The 20,372-nt window shown below is 40.6% G+C and overlaps 2 protein-coding genes across 2 annotated transcripts in view; both read left to right on the top strand.

The window, feature by feature from the left end:
- Window positions 1-3,789: 3,789 nt before the first annotated feature.
- On the top strand, window positions 3,790-18,250 carry plod1a (procollagen-lysine, 2-oxoglutarate 5-dioxygenase 1a). The gene is made up of 15 exons (XM_010796745.1): window positions 3,790-3,939; window positions 4,641-4,704; window positions 8,544-8,641; window positions 10,059-10,160; window positions 10,283-10,414; window positions 10,562-10,683; window positions 11,298-11,402; window positions 11,552-11,677; window positions 12,713-12,854; window positions 13,036-13,149; window positions 13,714-13,779; window positions 13,954-14,058; window positions 14,424-14,570; window positions 15,872-15,997; window positions 16,784-18,250. Exons 1-15 carry the CDS (start codon window positions 3,790-3,792, stop codon window positions 16,937-16,939), a joined length of 1,755 nt encoding a protein of 584 aa, XP_010795047.1. The 3' UTR covers window positions 16,940-18,250.
- A 2,048-nt stretch (window positions 18,251-20,298) lies between these two features.
- Window positions 20,299-20,372, top strand: part of tpx2 (TPX2 microtubule nucleation factor) — an 18,371-nt gene continuing 18,297 nt past the window's right edge. Inside the window, 1 exon segment of the mRNA XM_010796744.1 lies at window positions 20,299-20,304. Coding sequence (XP_010795046.1) covers window positions 20,299-20,304 — 6 coding nt within the window.

The following is a 20,372-nucleotide window of genomic DNA, read 5'->3' as shown; positions in this document are numbered from 1 at the left end:
AACGTAATGACACCATGTTTTTTTGTTGAATCTGCACCAGGCGGTTCTCTGCATGCCACCCTATACCTGCAGGGTGTCATCTCATACTCATATCATCTCTTTGGGAAGCAATAATGTGTGTGTACGAATGTATGTAGTGTGTGTTGTGGATACTTCCCCCTCTTAGTACATATTTATCTTCTTAATCTGTATGCTTTTCAGAACATTCATTTGCTTAACCTTAACTATCACAATTACGTGCGTAAACCCAAATGCCCTGTCGTTTAACTCGACCCTTACTCAAACCTTGTTCTAAACTTAACTCTAAAAACAAGACTTGGTAACACTTTATTTTGATAGTCCATAGTTAACACTCTATAAGTCATCAGTTGACATTCAACAACACTGTTTCAACAGACAAGTAACATGCATTCAACTAACTGCCAGTAGAATATACATTAACCATTAGTTGATGATCAACAGATAAGCAACTNTATGAGTTATACTCTCTGTTTTACTCTTTTTTATAGGTCTTTTAGGTAACAGACCTAAAAAATTTCTTAAATAAACGTTTAATACACCTTTATCATAAAACCAGTTATTGTTTCAAGTAGAAGGTTGTTCCAAAAGTGTTGTGACACGACCATAAACCGGTAAGGAGGTACATTCCTAGAGGACATCTCGTCACTTACAAAACACCCCGACAGCGACCCGTTGTGTCGAAAAGCGAGGGAGGTTTTACAAGATACCCAACTCTAGACCTCTGACCAATCGGTGAGGTCCTGGCAACTTTAACGAAGAATGTTTCGGTGAGGAGAGCAACGGGCCCGCCACACAAACTAGTAACAGTACACCTTTCTGGTTCGTGCAAAGTAGAAAGTTACGGGAACGACTACCTTCCCTCCAACAGTGAGTTTTACAGTGCTATGTTACCGGGAAGTAAGAAAGGAAATGTGCCTAGTCAGCAGGACGCAAGGGAAACGTCTTTTTGTCGGGTTTCGTACTACAAAGGTGGGTACAAAGTTGTCATCCATACCACAAGAAACCTACGTTGATCGTAAAAAGAGGAGGTTTGGCAGATCAACTCAAAAAATGGTTTTTTCAAAGATAAAACCAAAGTAGACTGGTAACTGTAAGAGGGTTAGGAGAAGAGCCTAGTAGATTTACGAGAGATCTTTGACGTTTCTGCCCGGACCGTACATGACCGAATTCGTCCTGTGCAGACCGTGACGTCCTAAAAGTCAGGGGACCGCGCATCACACAATGACTACCATCGGAAACAAATGAAACCAGGGTCGAGAGACGTGCCAGAATACCCTGATCCAGGGAGGCACACCAAGACTAAAAACGAGTGCAAGGAACCACTAGTAAAAACTGGGGTGCCTACAGTCTAAGAACGTACCTTCGGGTCTAGCTCCTCCTAATTAGTCATCAGAAACATACAGAAGCTAAAAGTTGAGTTATTTAACGACGGGTGTCAACTAAAGAAGTGTAGGTTCACGAATGATAACGTCTAAAGCATGAAGGGTCGGACCACGTTCCAGATGTAACACAAAGACCACAGGAAACTGTCGAGAAACCAGAACCGGGGTATCACCTATAAACTGTCACACCCGAACAAACTCCAATCACCTTGGTCCACAGAAAATAAGAAAATATATGACATTGCTCAAGTTTGCCACGCGGAATTGAGTGTCAATTGTTCACTTCTCCTGTCTCTCTCCGAGAATGTTCTCTTCAATTGTCCAGATCACTCTCGGTCTTTACGAACAAACCAAACATCCACTGGTTTATGAATAAAAGGTGTTATTAAACGTTTATTTAAGAAATTTAGTCCTGTTATGCACCAAAAAGACCTAAAAAAAAGTAAAAACAGAGAGTATCACTTCCATGATGGATCCTACTTTAATGTCCGAGAAAGGTATAAAAAAAAAATTCACCCCTTTGACGGTGTTAACCACCGACTGATCTTAGTGAAAAAACGGGGTGACATGTATGTGTTTTCTCCTAATCAGCCTAAAGGCAACTCCGGTCCGTGCGCCCTGGCCCTAAGACCCTAAACACGCAGAAAGATCAACGCATAAACAAGTATCAAACTAATGAAAGTGTCAAAATGCTGTTTGACACTGAAAAATGTACCTTTTGGTATATAAAATTCTAACTGTTTGTAGTATACACATAAGCACTCCGTGCTTAAGTTTGCCCTAGCTTTCCATTAGAAGAAGAGAGAGGTAAACTGAAGTTATGTCTTGAAAAAGGCTTTATTCCAGGTACTCAGGGTGGCCTTCCTCCCTGAAGCGGAGAGATATCAATATTCGTCCTATGCATATAGGACAGGGGATTCACAGTTCATAACTAGTGCAATTCACTACGTTACATGAAAAACATGAAGAAAAAATAACCAAGTTTCAAGGATTAATTAAATCGAATGGAAATTCTAAGTCGTTTTCGGAAAAGAGAATCCGTGATGTAGGGGAACGAATGTCATTGCGTTTTAATTTACATTAACACTTGGCGGTAAATACCTGACATAACATCCTCCACCCCCGAGCTACAATATTAGTTCAAAAAAGAAGATTCTACCAACTAGCATATTTCGAAGTTTTTCAAATTAAAAATTTTTTGAACAAAGAGGGTTTTTCCGTCGTTCTATAACGCATTACTACCTGTAATTTAGAGATGTGTGGTGCAAGTATGCTCCTGTGCATATGGTCGATAGTTGGATAGTGCATGAGAGGGAGGTCGAGGGAATGAAGTGTATATCGTCCTCAGACAGGGGCGTCTTTAATTGGACGGAAGGTGAGGTGGGGTAAATGTTGTTGTTGGAGAGATAAGTCCTCCCCTTCAATTCTCTGACTTGGGGGCGTTTCGTCGACCAAGTCCTCGACAGACTTGGAGACCGTTGCTGGTGACAACAATAGAACGATGTCTCTCAAACACAACGTACACGACAATTTTTTCATTCAAGTTCGGGATTTCTACCTCTTCAAAGGAGTAAGAACATGAACCATTTTCATCTGCAGCTCTGAAAATTACAGGCCTCTCTCATCTTTTTAAGTGGGAGTACTTTCACAATTGGTGGCTGACTAAATACTTTTTTGCCCCACTGTACATGCCCAGACTTGGAGTGATTTTCACCTCTTTTAATACTTTTCGCCTCATTCTGAAAGAAAGAAGTGAAATGTGCCAACGTGACGGCCGTCTTGGTGTGATGTGCGAGACCGGAGATGTAGTTCATTGAGCGGTTTCACACAAAAAAAAGTGTTACTTCACAGTTTTAAGACACTTTTTTTTTTTTTTACTTTTAAAATGATCTTTTAAATTGACAAACATCATATGTGTAATTCGTGGCACAAGTCAAACGGGATCGAAAGATAAACTTTCTCTCTCCATTGACTTCAATACATGATTTTACTGAAATAAGGTCCCATGGAGGTCCACCGGAAAGGGAGGGACTTCGCCTCTCTATAGGGCAAAGGGACAGAGCACCACTGAGTGAACATGATCATATACCCAAATCATCCCACATCTCTCTGGCTTATTCCTTTACATCTCAAACACAAAGCTACGTATGATTTGTATGTTTACTTTCCGCTGGTGTGACTGGACAGTTTTGGTTTAGGCAGGATTTGGTCGTTTCTTCTTATAGCAGAGAAGCAGCAGGCAGCTCTGAGCTGAGCCCATAAAACTGAAGCTGGCAGGAGTCATTAGTCGTGGCCATTAGAAACAGTTGACATCACTTTTTCCTTGCTGTACCTGAATGTAGACACAATGGTACATTTGCATGAATATGGAAAAAAAACATGTTGGATGAACAGGTTTCGTCTGGGTGTGTTTCTGTCCTCAGGTTTCATTGGCTACCTTCCTAGCATCAGAGAGATGGTTGCTGACTGGAAGGGAGAGGACAGTGACAGTGACCAGCTGTTCTTCACCAACATCTACATCGATCCTGCTAAAAGGGTACTTAACACATTTGATCATGAACAACAGAAGTCTTTAATAGAATGTGCCTATATTTAAGACAGAACCAGGCTTTTATTTGAGGCATGTATTTATCATTTCCCTTGTATTTGATCTTATTTTGGCATTTCCAAATCACTAAATCCAAATTTAAAATGTGGTTTGTGGCATGAAAGTTTGAAAAACAATGTTGCTAAAACATCAAGATACAATTTTTCCCAATACTTGTACCCTACACAATAATTCTGATATGAAAAAATATGTATTAATAGTTCCACTTTGCAATGTTTTCAGCCCTGTGAAGTAGCTGTATTGAGACACAAAAAAAAATGTTCTGCAGTAATGTTCAAATGAAATGTCTTTCAGTAGCTCATCAGGCATAGTCACTCATTTCCTCTTAGGCTTTTCATTTGAAGAACTGCAGGTTGAGAGCAAACAGAGAAGAAGTGACTGCAATGAAGTAGTGATGGGAACAGTTTCAGTGTTTCTTCAGAATAATGCTGAGTATGAAATGACTTCTTATACTGAATTTACCCTGTTAGCCCAATATAAGTCAGCCCCCCCTAAATGTTTTTTTACCCAGCCTTAAGTTTTTGTGCAGGCCGCACCTTCAGCTTAATATTTCGTACCTACGTTTTGGGAATTTATGCTTTTAGATATTATTTCAACATGTACATTAAAGCTGTGTTTCCACGTTTCAGAAATCCATAAATATCACAGTGGACAACAAATGCAGAATGTTCCAGAACCTCCATGGAGCCCTCGGTGAGTGCGTACAGCATCTCTGTAAAGTATGTGTGTATTCACCGGTATTCACTCTCTGTCCTAAGTGTGCTCTGATTGGTCGAGAAGCTGACCAATCAGAGCACACTGGCTCGTTGCTGCACGCACACACACAGACACACACACTGCTGCGGGCTGCTGCAGGAGCAGACAGGCTTGGCGATACAGCTAGAACAAGCGAAACTCATCCTGAGCACACACAAACACTCACAGCCGAAGTAAAAACAATGTGTGGCTTGATATTGAGTAAGAAAAAGGTTTATTACGCTGTGAGAATGGGCCTGCGGAGAGCATTTCTCCGCGATCCCAACGTAGTAGTCCGAAAAACATTTACCCATTTAAACAGTCGTGGTAGATACCTTGTTTGTTTTAAACAAATACACAAACAACAATGAATACTTACAGGTTGTGTACCCGAATCTCCCGCTGGTCCAAAGAAAGTAGGAACAGCATCGTTCTTCAGTGCCCTACGCTGTACATGTCCGGCATGAATCGCTGAAAGGTTTGGGAAGCTTTGTTTCGTGAAAGGCTGGCAGAGGGTGCGGCCATAGCTCTGGGCGTGGCTACTGGGTATCCCTCATAGACTGTATCCCTATGTAGCGATACCCGGGATGTAAAGGAGAAATCTCCAACGAGGCGTTTTGGAGAGGTTATGTTAGAGTTTTACTCGCTACAGCGTGTACTTTGAGGGGTTTTGACTCTGCAGACCGTTTACATGCATAAAAACCTTCATAACACACAAGGGACGGGTAATAACCGGAAAAGCATGACATGGGACCTTTAAATGTTAAATGTTAAAATTGTTAACGGCAGATTCTGTTTTCTAGATTTTCTTTTCATTTGAAGAAATTATATGGTAACAAGGCATACATAACACATGGTTACAGTTACAGTTAAGACCTTGTGTGCAGTAAAGGAAGAGAAAGGACGTTTGGGTGAAACTGTGCTCATTCAACTAGGAGATATGTTTTACCCACTGTATTCACAGCACATTGTTTATTTGTGGCTTGTTTCTACTATATTTAACACATTGCTGCCATTAACAAACAATACCTATATTCAAGTTTGCTCCTTAAAAATGTTTTGACTCTCAGTCAATACGTTTATTATTATTATCTTATCTTCATTCTAATACCATCATATAGATTCATAGTGATGTCATCTTTTATTTATTAGGATCACTTCATGGGTGAGGTATTGAGCTAGTGGGCTCATTATATATCAGTCACAGTAAGGTGTGTGTTGCTTATGTGATGACATGTCCTTTCAATGCTTTTGAAAAGACATCACCATTCACCTCTTTTAGAAAACTCTTTTTCTCCGGCTCCTTGCTGTGCTTCTTTCTCTGTCTGATCTTTAAAGCCCTGCTAAATGCAAACACAATACCTCACATATCTTCTAATAAACCTTGTTTAATATACTTAAGGGTCCAGAGCTGAGGGGTTTACGGTTGCTGTCGTTCAGGCGGAGCTGCACGTTTGGGCAGGAGCTGAGCCCTCTGCATTGTGTGCAGCATTTCTCCTCTCTGAGGCCATGAAGGAATGTGTTAGTTCACTGAGAGATGGATGTGACAGCATCATAGTCTACGACTCTACGGGCATGGCTCCCAAAACCCCCTCTATAAACTCTTCTTTTAACAGCTGCTCGCTCTGTCTCTTTTTGATGACTCATACATTGGACATACACAGAGAGAGATCTATAATTACAAATGAAGAAAATTATGTGAGAGGTGCGTTTTAAATATATTGTAGTTTTTATATGACTTCCTTCTCCAATTACAGATCATATTACAGATCATACATCATGTAGACAACATAATCCCCAGCTCATCCATCCTGATTGACAGGCCTTCCAGCTAGGGGTGCATACCGGTTCCCGGTATTACCGAAATACCGGTTACTGGCGGCTACGGTATACCGTACCGAAATCAGATCCGGTTTTCGATACTTTTTTATTTTTATAAAAGTGAGGCGTAATATCCTTAAATTCGCGCCCAAACCGTTGGAATTACGATGTCAATTTCACCTTGAAACTCCGCAAACAAGTCACATTAGAAAATCTAAAGTGTGGCTGCATATGACTGCCAGTCTGAATGGTGGGGTCTGTAACCACTGCCAGTCTGCATGGTGGGGTCTGTACCCACTGCCAGTCTGCATGGTGGGGTCTGTAACCACTGCCAGTCTGCATGGTGGGGTCTGTAACCACTGCAAGAAGTTTATTTCTGGGAAAGGTGGCAACACATCCAACCTCCAACCAATGCTGTCTCGTAAAGCAACCAAGTACCTTTGTGTTCAGGTAAGCAGCGTGCCAAGCGAGAGAGTGCTCAGTTCAGCAGGTGATATCCTATGCTGTGAAAGGGCCCGCTTGGATCCAGAGAGCAGATATGCTCATCTTCTTGAAGATGAATGCACAAAACTGAACTGTGATGGGATTTGCTTTCTTTCATCAGGCAAATGTTGATTTGAATGATGCTATTTGTTTTATGTGCAATGCCGAGATCTCATGATCCTTTATGTGTTCTCTGGTCAGTGAATCTCAGGTTGAATATTGATTATACTGGTGCCATTTTCTTTTTGCATTGACAAGATGTACTATTCCTGCCTGATGGTTGTTATAAATGATATTGCAGAATCTGTTTTCTTCCTAGATAACGTGTGTATAATTGTTTGTTCAGTACTAAAAGGTCCAAGTCCCACAATTGAATTTAATATTCATTTATCATGTTAACTATATCATAAAGCGCTTCATGGGAGTAATTGCGGGATGATTCATTCATTTTTCCCTTATGCAACGTTAAAGTATCACGATATGTATCGGTTGAGTATCGGTATCATTCAGTGGTATCGGTATCGGTATCGGTATCGTAAAAAAGTCAACGATATGCAACCCTACTTCCAGCAACACATGTAATGACAAAGCATTATGTAATTAGAGACAACATGTTTACATTGACATTTTGTCATCTTCATAAGGAAGAATATGTTGAAGTGTCTTATCAATGTTTTTCCCAAAAAAAAGAAGACATAAGCTCATACCTTTTTATGTTATCGCAACTTCATTATGGAACAAGTCACAATCAGGAGGAGGTAATGCATATTTGACTTTAATAAGATCTGGAATTTAGGAAATAACATGTTGTACATTTCAAGTGAAATGAATCAATCAGGTGCATCGTAAGAGCAAAATGAAGGCTGGATCTAATGTTGTGCTCTTGTAAATAATGTTATCACAAATGCACAAGTTATTTAGATATTAATGATGATGACATGGTAAAAGAGGAACAGACTAAACACAAACATGTCGAACCGCATAATCCTGCTTTATCCGACCATTTCTTAGTAACTTTTGAAGTACTGTTACTAGACTACAAAGCATTTGCCAAAAGCTCCTGCACCAGAAACCTATCTGTTAGTGCTATAGCCAAATTTAAGGAAGAGATTCCACCAATACTTAACTCGATAGCATGTCTGAATGTAAGGGNCGTACGTACGTCGTACGTACGTCGTACGTCGTGTGTGTGTGTGTGTGTGTGTGTGTGTGTGTGTGTGTGTGTGTGTGTGTGTGTGTGTGTGTGTGTGTGTGTGTGTTTGTGTGTGTGTGTGTGTAATTATTCATGTTTAGTGAATGCGCTCATGGCCAACATGTCAACAAGTTGTTGACTTTGTGTGTCAGAGTGTTTTGTGTATTGTTTAAATGGGTACAAACACAACCACAAGGGTCCATGTGTGTGTGTGTGTGTGTGTGTGTGTGTGTGTGTGTGTGTGTGTGTGTGTGTGTGTGTGTGTGTGTGTGTGTGTGTGTGTGTGTGTGTGTGTTTCCAGATGAGGTGGTGCTGAAGTTTGAGGATGGACGTGTACGTGCCAGGAATGTTCTGTATGACACCCTGCCTGTGGTCGTCCATGGGAACGGACCAACCAAGGTACTGACCACAGACTGTAAATATGGACCTGTCCAACACCGGGACCCTCACCTGATAAATACAGCAGCCCAGTGAGGTTAACCCCCATTGCAGGTGTCTTCAGCCAGCAGAGTCTGACACATCACACTCCTCCTAAGTAGAAGTACTAAGATCCTTTACTGAAGTAAAAGTAGAGATATTTTGGTCTGAAAATTCCCCATTACAAGTAAAAGTCCTGAATTCAAAATGCTACCTTAGTAGAAGAACAGAAGTATTATCAGCAATCAGCTAATATACTGTATCAGCTGTACTTAGCTGTACCTAGGGTATCAAAAGTACCCATGATGCACTATGACTCTTTTCAAAGTATTATGTTGTAATATAATTTTATATTATTGTATTTGTATCGCTTAGAAATACATTTCAGAGCTTTCAAATGTTGTAAATACATACATACTAGGTATATGAGCAGTACAGTACCACAACACATAATACACCATGTCAGGTGTTTTTAAAGGGAAAAAGTACAAGTGTTAAAGAAATGTAGTGGAGAAAAAGTACACTATTTTCCTCCAAAATGTAGTGAAGTAGAAATACAAAATATCATCAATTTGGAAATAATCAAGTAAAGAACCAGTATTAACTAGCAAATGACCAATCTGCCACTTTTGCACTATTACAATACTGTTATTTGACCCATATGTTTGTTGTAGTTGTTTAATTTGCTCTTTTGACTACGTTGTTAGTATACCGTTTTATTATTATAATTGTTACTTTTATTATTATGCTGCTGTGTTTATTGTATCTTTGTAACTCTGGAACAACAATTTCCCTCGGGACAAATAAAGTCTTATCTTATCTTATCTTACTTAAGTACAATACTTGATAAATGTATTGATTTGAATGGAACCACTGCAGGATGGAAACTTGAAGATGCATACTCATCACTTCATCCAGAGGGAAGAATGATGATTTCATTCTGCAGTCTGTCAGTAAAGAACACTTCAAAGCAGATAAACACACCTATAAACACCCCATCAAACTGTTGACTTCCTGCCACTGAAATCTTATTGCACATTTTTTCCGCTGCCCCTCCTTCACTTCCCCCTTTGTCTCAGCATACAAGAATAGGAATGTGCTTCTCAGCCTAAACACGCAGATCCGTTCTTTGTCTATAGCCATTTGATTTGGAACTGTCTGGTCTTTTAGTGTCCTGAGCTTTCTGAATGAGCAACCAAAACAAAGCTGGATAGCAAATATCGGCTTTGCACACAGAACAAGACAACATCTCTGTTTGATGTGAATGACTGTGCTCTTTGTTCGCATACACCACTGCTAACCAAACACAGTCATTCTTATGCCAAGAATAAAACAAAATGACTTTCTTTTTCTTCTAATACATAATGGATGTTTTATAGAGATGTGATTTCTATTCCAGCTCCAGATCAACTACCTGGGGAACTATATCCCCAACATGTGGACGTTTGAGAAGGGATGCAAAGCGTGTAATGAGAGGCTCCTCCCACTGGAAGGTCTTCAGGTCAGTCCACAGGCTTCTTCATTATATCATGTATGTTCCAGATGTGCCACATTGAATCAAAAGGCTGTTTTGTCTGCGGCCAAATGGACGTATTAAGCCTTTTCTCTGTTTATATCCAACAGGAGAGCGAGTACCCACTGGTGCTTATCGGCATCTTCATTCAGAAGCCCACCCCTTTTGTTACGGTGTTCTTTGAACGCCTCCTGAAGCTCCAGTACCCCAAGAACAGACTGAAACTCTTCATCCACAACCAAGTAGGACATATACATCTTAACCCTAACTTCCTGCTCGAAACAGTGTCATTGTTACATCTCTTCTGTAGCTAACAATGAAGTCCACATATCCCAGATTTCTTCCCTGTACTTCCTTTTATATCTGTTTTATTTCTACTCTCACTCCAGGAAGCTCATCATGAGAGTCAGGTCAGCCTTTTCCTGAAGGATCATGGGAGCCTTTATCAGGATGTCAGGGTGAGCGGGCCTGAGGAGGAGGTGGACACTGCTGCCTCCCGCAACCTGGCCATGTGAGTTCCATACATTCAGCTGTATGACACATCTTGAGTATTTCTCTATTATCAGGACTTAGGGAAAGAGACTGCTGTGCTGAGAGGATCCAACTGCACTTAGACTGAGCCACTCTTTTTGGATTTGCCAGCAGGATTAGCCGCAAAGCATATTCTCCTTTCCTATCATCTAGACTAGCAGGACTGGACAACCCGCGGCTCTCGAGCCACATGCGGCTCTTTGCCCAGTCTGATGCGGCTCCTCAGTTCATATAGAATTTTAATTGTGTTTTTTTTTTTTTGCGCATATGCATCCCAGTTCACAAAGGGTTAACAACACACAAGTTCCAGCCCAATCGTTACACAGAATTTTCAACAAAGAAGTGCTCTAGCCAATCAGAATGCAGATTCTGCAGTGTGTTTGATATGTTCTTGGTTTACCATGCACACCTTGTAGTATTTATATCTTAAAGAAACATTTAAAAACTCTCTGCAGTCATTCACTGACCGCCCCCCTCTGGGCAGAACGTGATCTTTGTATTTTGAATGTGCACATTGATCTGTTAGTACTGCAGGAACGTGTGGTGTCTGACAGAGTATGTGTTTACGCAACATATTTATTTTCTACCTTCCAGCGATGTGTGCCGGAAAGACGAGGGCTGTGACTATTTCTTCACCTTGGACATTGAAGTGGTCTTAAAGAACGAAAACACACTCAAAATTCTCATTGAACAAAACCTGTAAGTATACTTTATTTATATTCAACTGTAAACAATGATCCTGATCCAGCTGATGCCTTTGGAGAGTAAATCTCTTTTTTATTTGCACGTTTCTATTACTTGTATTTGATTGGATGTATTCATATCGTAACACTTGAATTGTTCTTTAGTCCCTTTGTGGCCCCGATGATAACTCGCGCTGGCCGACTGTGGAGCAACTTCTGGGGGGCCCTCAGTGCAGAGGGCTACTACGCCAGGTCTGAGGACTACGTGGACATAGTGCAAGGACGCAGAGTGTAAGATGCTTAAATATCTCTTTTGATTGTAAAATGAGTTCTTTGATATAGAATAGAACATAGAGCTGACATATCGTTGTAGAAAACTGCAGTGCTTCACCAAATGAAATCAAAGCTAACAGTAGTGATGCCTAAACATTTTTTGAATGAATAAATTATATATACTGTATATGTCACATTTGGTTATTTTTAATAGGAATATGTCATTTAACTTGTAATTATAGCTCACGGCTTTTCTAAATATATCCAATTGTCTAATTTCACTTTTTTTAAAGTTACTGTTTAATCCAGGGGTGTCAAACTCAAGGCCCGGGGGCCAAATCCGGCCCGCGACTTCACTTTATGTAGCCCCACAAGAGCTTGCAAATGATATAATATGTTTGTTATACAGTTACATGGCGATTTACAGAAGCACGTTGACATGGAGCACAACGCATCTCATTTTTTTTTTTTTTTCTTCTAAATATGCCTTTTTTCTCAGAATTTGCCCTTTTCTCAGAATTGACTTTTCTTTTCAAAATGTCTTTTAAAATCATTTTTTTTCTCACTGAAGAGACTTGCAATTACTTGCCCTAGACTTCTGCTTTCAGACCGAGTTAATTATGAAGTTATTACCCTATCCGATAATAATCCAATGCAGAAGAATTATGTAATATAATACATTATTTTATATATATTAAATATTTATACATGTATTTTTATTTAGTCTTAAAGTAACCGGCCCTTTGAGTGCAACCATTATGCGAATGTGGCCCGTGATGAAATTGAGTTTGACACCCCTGGTTTAATCCAACACTTCCTGTTTGCATTTCAAATGAAAGGAGGTGTTTTTTTTTTAGGCTCTGCTGTAGTGCTTCTATAGAAATGAACATTAAGCTTTATAAAGACATCAGCAAACGCACTTAAATAGCATATCATATATTCTATAAGCTGTCTCTCATTCAGGCCTGGTTCTCTCTCAGTGAAACACAGTGTGTTCCTGCTGTTAGACCTTGGTGTTGCTGTGCACATCGTCTAAAATGTTCTTGTTTCCAGGGGTGTGTGGAATGTCCCGTATGTGTCCAGTGTGTACCTGGTAAAGGCCAGTCTGCTCCGGTCTGAGCTCACTGACTTCCATCTGTTCAACTCAGACATCTTAGACCCCGACATGGCCTTCTGCCACAACATCCGCAAGCAGGTCCGTGAGAGACACTGACAACATTCTTTATACACTAACAACAGTAGTAGTACATGTATGCAAGAACTACATCATTTCACTTTGTTCAAAATGTTCTGCTTATTCTGTCATCTGTTTGGTCTAAGATCTCATTAAAAAACATGATGTCAAATATCTGATCTGATGCTCTTCTTTCTCTCAGGGAGTCTTCATGTTTGTGACCAACATGCACACTTTTGGTCGCATCGTGTCAACAGAGACCTACCAGACCAGCCATCTCCATAACGACCTGTGGCAGATCTTTGAAAACCCAGTGGTGAGACTGTTCATATTATAAGATGTGATGAGGGGGGTTCTTGGTTGGCCTTCATTAGGTCCTTGTGTGTATAAACCTGGGGTGTCCTAACTAAAGCCCGGGGGCCAATTGCGGGGGCCTTAAAGCATTCAAGTATCAAGCTAAATGTACCTGTAATGTCATGTCATGAAGTGTATCGTTACAAATTTGACCCAAAGTGAAACTTGTCATTTCAAACTTACTCTCCTCCACAAGCATGTTCATGATGAATTTCTAGAAATACAAAAAAGATAAAGATGACTTCATTTATTGTCAAGGGGGATTATGTTGTTAAATAACATTGTACCAATGCTTTTAACCCAGTATTAAATCAACGGTGCTCCGATTTCACTTCCACATTGTTCTACAGTCCTGCTTATTAAGCATCTTTGCATCGAAATAGAGTTAAGCGTTGATATCGCACTCCATGGTGTTTTCATTTCATTGTGGGAAGCCAAAGTCATGGTCGCCTTTGACTTTTCTATCAGTGGTGCGGCCCTGCTTGTGGCAGTGGTTCAGTTTGTGCCCTGTGTTTGTCTCCTTCAGGACTGGCAGGAGCGCTACATCCATGAGAACTACACCTACATCATGAGAGACAAGCTGATCGAGACTGTGAGTGCTCCACCAGCTACAGGATCCCATGGTTACACATGATATAGTAAAACACATGTGTCTGCTTCTCATTTATAAAAGGAGTTGCATATAAAAAGACATGGACAGATGTTGTGATGTCAGTGCAGCAGTGGTGAACATGTCCTGTGGTAACCAGTGTCCTCTGTCCCTCAGCCCTGTCCCGATGTCTACTGGTTCCCGATTTTCTCCAATGTTGCCTGTGATCACATTGTTGAAGAAATGGAGCATTTTGGGAAGTGGTCAGGAGGAGGCAATACGGTACGTTATTGAAGGGTGTCAGATATAGTGATACATTCCCTCCTTTGAGCCTCCTTTAGATAACAGTAAAATATCAAATGGTATAACATTAATATCATGTCATTTATTATATTGAAATTACTTCAATTAATAATGAATAATGGAATTAAAAATAATAATAAGTTAAACTATTTATTATGTATGTATTAATGAAATGGATGATTAATGTAATTAATATAAAGAATATAATATGTAAGCTCTGCATGCTTCTTGGTCAGTTCTTATTTGATAAAGAGATGACATATTGAGCAGCCATTCTCTATAATGTGTGTTTGCTGTAGGTCATGTGGTGGCTCTTATTTTATTTTCATGTCCTTCTCTCTCAGGACGTCAGAATCCAGGGTGGCTATGAGAACGTGCCGACGATAGATATCCACATGAACCAAATCAACTTTGAAAAGGAGTGGCACAAATTCCTGCTGGAGTACATCGCACCGATCACAGAGAAGATGTATCCTGGGTACTACACCAAGGTAAGAGCTGGACACAGCATCATGTCCCCCGTGGAAGGAGGATTCAGATCCTTTACTTTAAAGTGCTATTACTGCATTCCAAAAATCTATACATTCACCCATTGATTTTGGTACTTCATTCATGTATAGTGTTATTCACATCAGAACTTCATATTTAAAACAATCTTAAAAACTAGAGATGAAAAATAAATGTAGTAAAGTAAAATCTGAATATTTTCCTTTGAATTGTAGAGGAGTAGAAGTATTTAGTGGCACAGAAAGACAAACCTAAAGTATAAGTAGTTAAAATGTCTATGGTAATAAGTAGAGTGCTTACAGTACATTACAGTACAGTCTTATTTAAGTGTTGATTATATTTCTCATCATTAATCCAAATCTGCAAAGTCACTAAAGGTATTAACAAATGTAGTGGTTAAATACTCAAGTAAAGAACAAGCCCTTCCAAGTAGTACTTAAGTAGAGTCAATCAATCAATCAATCAAATTGTATTTATATAGCTCATTATCACAGGACACATGCCTCAGGGGTCTTTACAGTGTGTACCCCTTCTGTCTTGAAGCTGCCTTCACATGACGCACGGTAAAACGGCCCTGCACTGTGTTGTGTTCCAGAGTAGGCTGACCAATCAGACGAAAGCTGAGCAGGCTAGCAGGGGACGTTACTATAGAAAGATCTCTAGATGTAGGGGAAATGATTGTTCCCTTAAGAGAAACTGATCAATGATTCATAAACAAGTGTGTCTATTCTTATATTTCATAAAGTCATTATGAAAGTCAAATTCAATTGAAATAGATCTCAAATGCTGGAACAGAGCAACTTCATCCTCAAAGGTTGAAGAGGTTCTGCACCCCGCACACAGCTAACAGTCCCACTATGTAGAAGAAAGAAAGCAGCGAACCCATCCTTCCCATCTTAGACATTATCTCAACCTTTCCACCCAAACCTTAACCATTTGCAAATTCACCTTTTACCCTTCTGGAATGTCAAACCTATGTCTCTGTGCCACACATACAAGACTAACAAATACAATTCAACAGATGAAAAGCCAATCAGAGTACAAGACATCATATATGTACATGATTCTAAGTGCATAAGATCATTTGACAGAGTTATAATATCATCTCACTACATATCATATCATGTCACTCTGTGTATCACGTGAATGCAGCTAGACCCCTGCAAGAAGAAACTCTCAAAGAAACCCCCCAACAGTAATTGAGTAAATATACCTGTAACTCTAACCCATGGATGAAGTGAATAGTGTGTATGCTGCTGCTGCCTTACGTGTCCTCTCCCCTCAGTGCGCCACCCCTCTGAACTTCGTGGTGAGGTACAAACCTGACGAGCAGCCGCTGCTTGCGCCTCACCACGACGCCTCCACGTTCACTGTTAACATAGCCCTGAACAGCAAGGAAGTAGACTACCAGGTAAATGTGGAGCAGCTGGAGGATGTGAGGATGGGGGGGGCGGGTCTTCTCTCTCTCTCTGCTTCTTCTCTGCTCCCTGTCTGTCTGTCAGTCTGTTGTTGTTGTTGCATGAAGCCCCCTGGGGGCCTTGTTTTTATTGTTGCATCCCTGGTGTTTCTTTAACCTGGACTAAACCCTCAGACATTAGCTCATGTTATTATCATGTGGATTCATATTTAGACAAATCAAATGCTAATTCATTATGACTGAAACTGATGATAAATATACATATATGCCTATATATGTGGGCTTTGTGAGGATTGAACCTAACATTTCTTAAGTACAATTTGATGTTTTGTAGAAGAAGTCAAATTGCACAGACATATAAAGCTGGAAGAAGATTAGGGCTCAAATTGAATTGATTTGGATTGAGCCAGAAGTGATTTTTTTGTAGTTCTGAGGTTAAAGTCAGAATTATAAAAAAATGAAAATCTAACTTGTTCTGACTTGAATCTCCGAATTTAATAAAAGAATGAACTTTGGGTCAGAATGAAAAAAGCGTTTGGCCCTAACCATTTGCTGTACGTATTGCTGGCACATTCCATTCAGTATGATGTGATTGTTTGTTTGTTTAGTTATTCTACACTAAATAAGTGACATTTAGTTCTTGCACTTTGGTAAGTGTACTTGCATGTGAAAGGCTGAAGCTGTTCAATCGGTACAAAATGAACTCTAATAAGGGGAGGGGTTTCAATATTCCCCCGGTGTGTGTGAGGAGCAGAGGCTGATGTGTGTGTTGTGCTGCAGGGTGGAGGCTGCCGGTTCCTCCGCTACGACTGCTCCATCGAGGCCACTCGTAAAGGCTGGACCCTGATGCACCCGGGCCGCCTCACGCACTACCACGAAGGCCTGCCCACCACTGGGGGGGTGCGATACATCGCTGTGTCCTTTGTAGACCCCTGAACACATCACCAGCTCTAAAGCCAACAGGACACTCTGCTGACCGCATCCGAACGCATCACGGCTCTCCACACCTTCGCTCTTCTCTTTCGCTTGTTCGCATTTTCAAAATAATGTTGTTTCTCTGTTACTCCAAGACTCTCATACAACGTCTGACCTATTAGCCACAGCAACAGTGCTCTGTGATGAAAACACAGCTGCATAATGAACCAGAACATGTTAGCGCCACATCAGAGGAGAACTGGCTCCACAGTAACACTTCCCCAAAGCTTCTCAGATGTAATATTAGCAGGAGTGATGTCACAGCAGCAGAACCTGCACGGGGTCAGCGAGGCATCGGGGGGCCAGCTCCCCAGGTGGAAGCTTTACAAATAGACATTTATGGTCATTTCAAGTGCTTACATTTGTATGTCTCCCGCAATTGTGTCATCGTTTCACACTCCACCTGCCTTGGGAAAGTGCCTTGTTATGGTGTTTTGGGTCCTTGGATTTAAGGGAATTGGAGCCTGGAAATTCCTGGAATGAGATTTTCTATAAGGTGAAAAATGTGAAAGAAAGGATGATAAAATATTGTCCTCTTGTGAGTTACAAAACAGTGATCTTACATCATTGTGTAGCCTGCTGTAGGGTACATGATCCAGGATAGTCACTGAGTTTATTATCATCATTCACCTGAAAATGAGATCACATGTGATTTATAAAATGTTAAACCAAAGACAGCTAAGAATTAACAATGTTCAGCCAGATGTTATCAGGAAGTAGCTCCTATGCTAACATGCAGCGGGAACACCTGATCAGAAACGTCTCACACTCCAACCTCTCACCTCATCTCACCAGCTTTATTCTCCTAAGTAGACGTGTGTTACTTTAGTCCCAGTTCTGAACTCCTGTGTGTGTGGAGAACAATGTTGAAACTTTCAGTCAGAAGCTACTGTTGTAGTGTGTTTGTTCAGACCCCGTCACATGGACTCCTCAGGAAACCACCAGCTCCAATTCTTTACCAACGCTTGTGGAACATATTGTTACATTTACACTAGCTGTCCCACTATGTGTTACTAAAGTACTTCTTTACTAACTTTTTCAACAGAGACACTTCCAAATCCTGCTAAGGCTCTATTTATTTTGTGTATATATCATTTGATAAAGGCCACACTCTCTAAATTGTTTTGTAATATAACTGCATTTTGGGAGAGATACTGAAGTCCTTCTCTGGTGCACTCACTGATATCAGCTGAGTTACATCTAACGTTGTCCTTTCTTGTTACCAGCCATCACTGAGCTAAGACTACAACTTGAATAAATCTGTGAACCAAACGGTGTGTGAACTGTGATTCAACTTATGTCCCTTGCGTGTCAGAAGCTGGAGGTCAGAACTGACAGCATAGAAACAGATGAAGCAAATCTAGCTGTTCAGTTTGACAATAGAGCATAGGCACCCCCATCATATTCAGCCAACATGAGCCTGTTTTAAAGTCATTGAGTATTTTTGTCAGATGGAGTTAATTGTCAGCCGTGGGGAACACTTTTAATTGACTCCTAGATACAACTTACATTTTGTGAGTGGCATCTCTATTTGAAGCATTATCATAAAATTAGCATTTGTTATTATTGCCATTGTTATGTTAGTCTCCACCAAATGCTGAGAAAAAGAAGTGTCGTTAGCTGTAACAGCATCAAGACATTACATTCTGAAAGTACTTTCATCTGACTCCAAACTATTGTTAAATGTGGCATGGCTGTCATATCACTGAAAAGGTGCTGAAGCCTAGTGAGTCAGCAGGCTATTTCCATATGGGTTCTGCAACACCATCTTTGACAGAACTTTAAAATCTGTTGATGTCTTTTGTAGTTTCCTTTTAATGTTTAATGTTTAAGAATGCAAAGAACCAGAAAAATTCAAACTCAAGCCTTCTTGGCCCCCAAACAGAAAGCCTTTTCTGTAGCCTTGCATATTCTCCTGGCTGAATCACCACGAACAAAGTGAACGTTTTATTAAATAAACACTTTAACCATTGCAAAGTCTGGATTTCCAAGTGAAACACTGAAGTTGTTAGAATTCCAAATAACCACTGGCTACTTTTCATAAACTTTATTGAATAAAATGGTATATAAAAGAAGCAAACTGATATAATATGCTGCTCGGAATGACAGTGGTGGGCAAGACATGAAATCGAAATCCTGATCACAGGCGGAAGCGGTCAGAAAAGTTTGGGGAGTGGGGGATGGTGAGGGGGGCTTCACTCTTCTTTACAGCCACAGGTCTGTAGTGCCTGATGGGCTGTGCAGCGTGAACCTGCAGGAAGAGAACACCAGGTATGAGTCAGTGAATCCCACATGTAAATCAGGAAAATATTTCAAAAATATCAGGAAAAAAACTGTTGATATAGCAGGTCAGAAAACGACATAGTATAGTTTGTCGAAAAAACAAAGCAAAAAACAACGTAGTATAATATGCAAGGAGTACGCACAAAAAACACATAGTATGTTGTACATATCGTGGGAAAGACAAGTTGGTGATGTGCAAAAAAAGACTGAAGACTGAAGAGTGAATTATGTTGAAAATATCAGAACAAACAAATAGTATAATCATTTTGCAGGGACCTGGTCACTCCGCAGCTTGGTGACATCGTCCTTCTCCCTCTGCTCCACCTCTTGCCTCTGCTGCTCCTCCATTAGCATCCGGAGAGCCTCCTTGTCATTGGCCAGACGCTCAAACTCCTGGCGCTCGTGGGCCCGCCTCTCGGTCGACAGTGCAAAGGCCTTCACGACTGGAAGAAGAATCATGAGTGACATGATGAGAACAGCTTCATACTTCAGAGCACTCCCAAGGAGGGTTATATGTGACCTGTTTATCAAAATCAGTCACATCTATCCCCCAAACAACATTTGGACTTGTAGACACCGTTGTAAAGAGGAGATTCTTAGCTTTTCAATATTGGTTTTGTTCTCCATATTAGGCACATTCACACCGCAGTACTTTTCCCACAAAGGTTCATCAGAACTTAGTTCATCAGAACTCTTCAGTTCTGATGAACTAAGTACAGATCGCATTCACACCGGAATAAGTCCCTGGGGGTGGATTAGGCAAATGAAGCCGCTGACGTCACTTCTTCTTCTTCTGCTTTGGGTTTACTGGCAGGCCGCGAACAACTTCACGGTGTATACTGCCGCCCAAAATCCCCGGCCGGAAGTCCCCGGAGTTGGGGACTGGCTTCAGTAGAAGCTGCTGGGACTCCCAGCANGTCACATCTACCCCCCCCAAACAACATTTGGACTAGTAGACACCGTTGTAAAGAGGAGATTCTTAGCTTTTCAATATTGGTTTTGTTCTCCATATTCATCATCACATGTCACATAACACAATGACGGTTACCAAAACACAATTATGACCTTTTTTACAGGTCTATCTGATGATAGTCTGATATGACAACTTGAG

Source organism: Notothenia coriiceps, unplaced genomic scaffold, assembly GCF_000735185.1.
Source record: "Notothenia coriiceps isolate Sejong01 unplaced genomic scaffold, NC01 NC01_scaffold00037250, whole genome shotgun sequence".
In the NCBI taxonomy this organism is placed as follows: Eukaryota; Metazoa; Chordata; class Actinopteri; order Perciformes; family Nototheniidae; genus Notothenia; species Notothenia coriiceps.
Note: the sequence above shows the minus strand (reverse complement) of the source record. Positions and strands in the feature narration are given on the sequence as shown.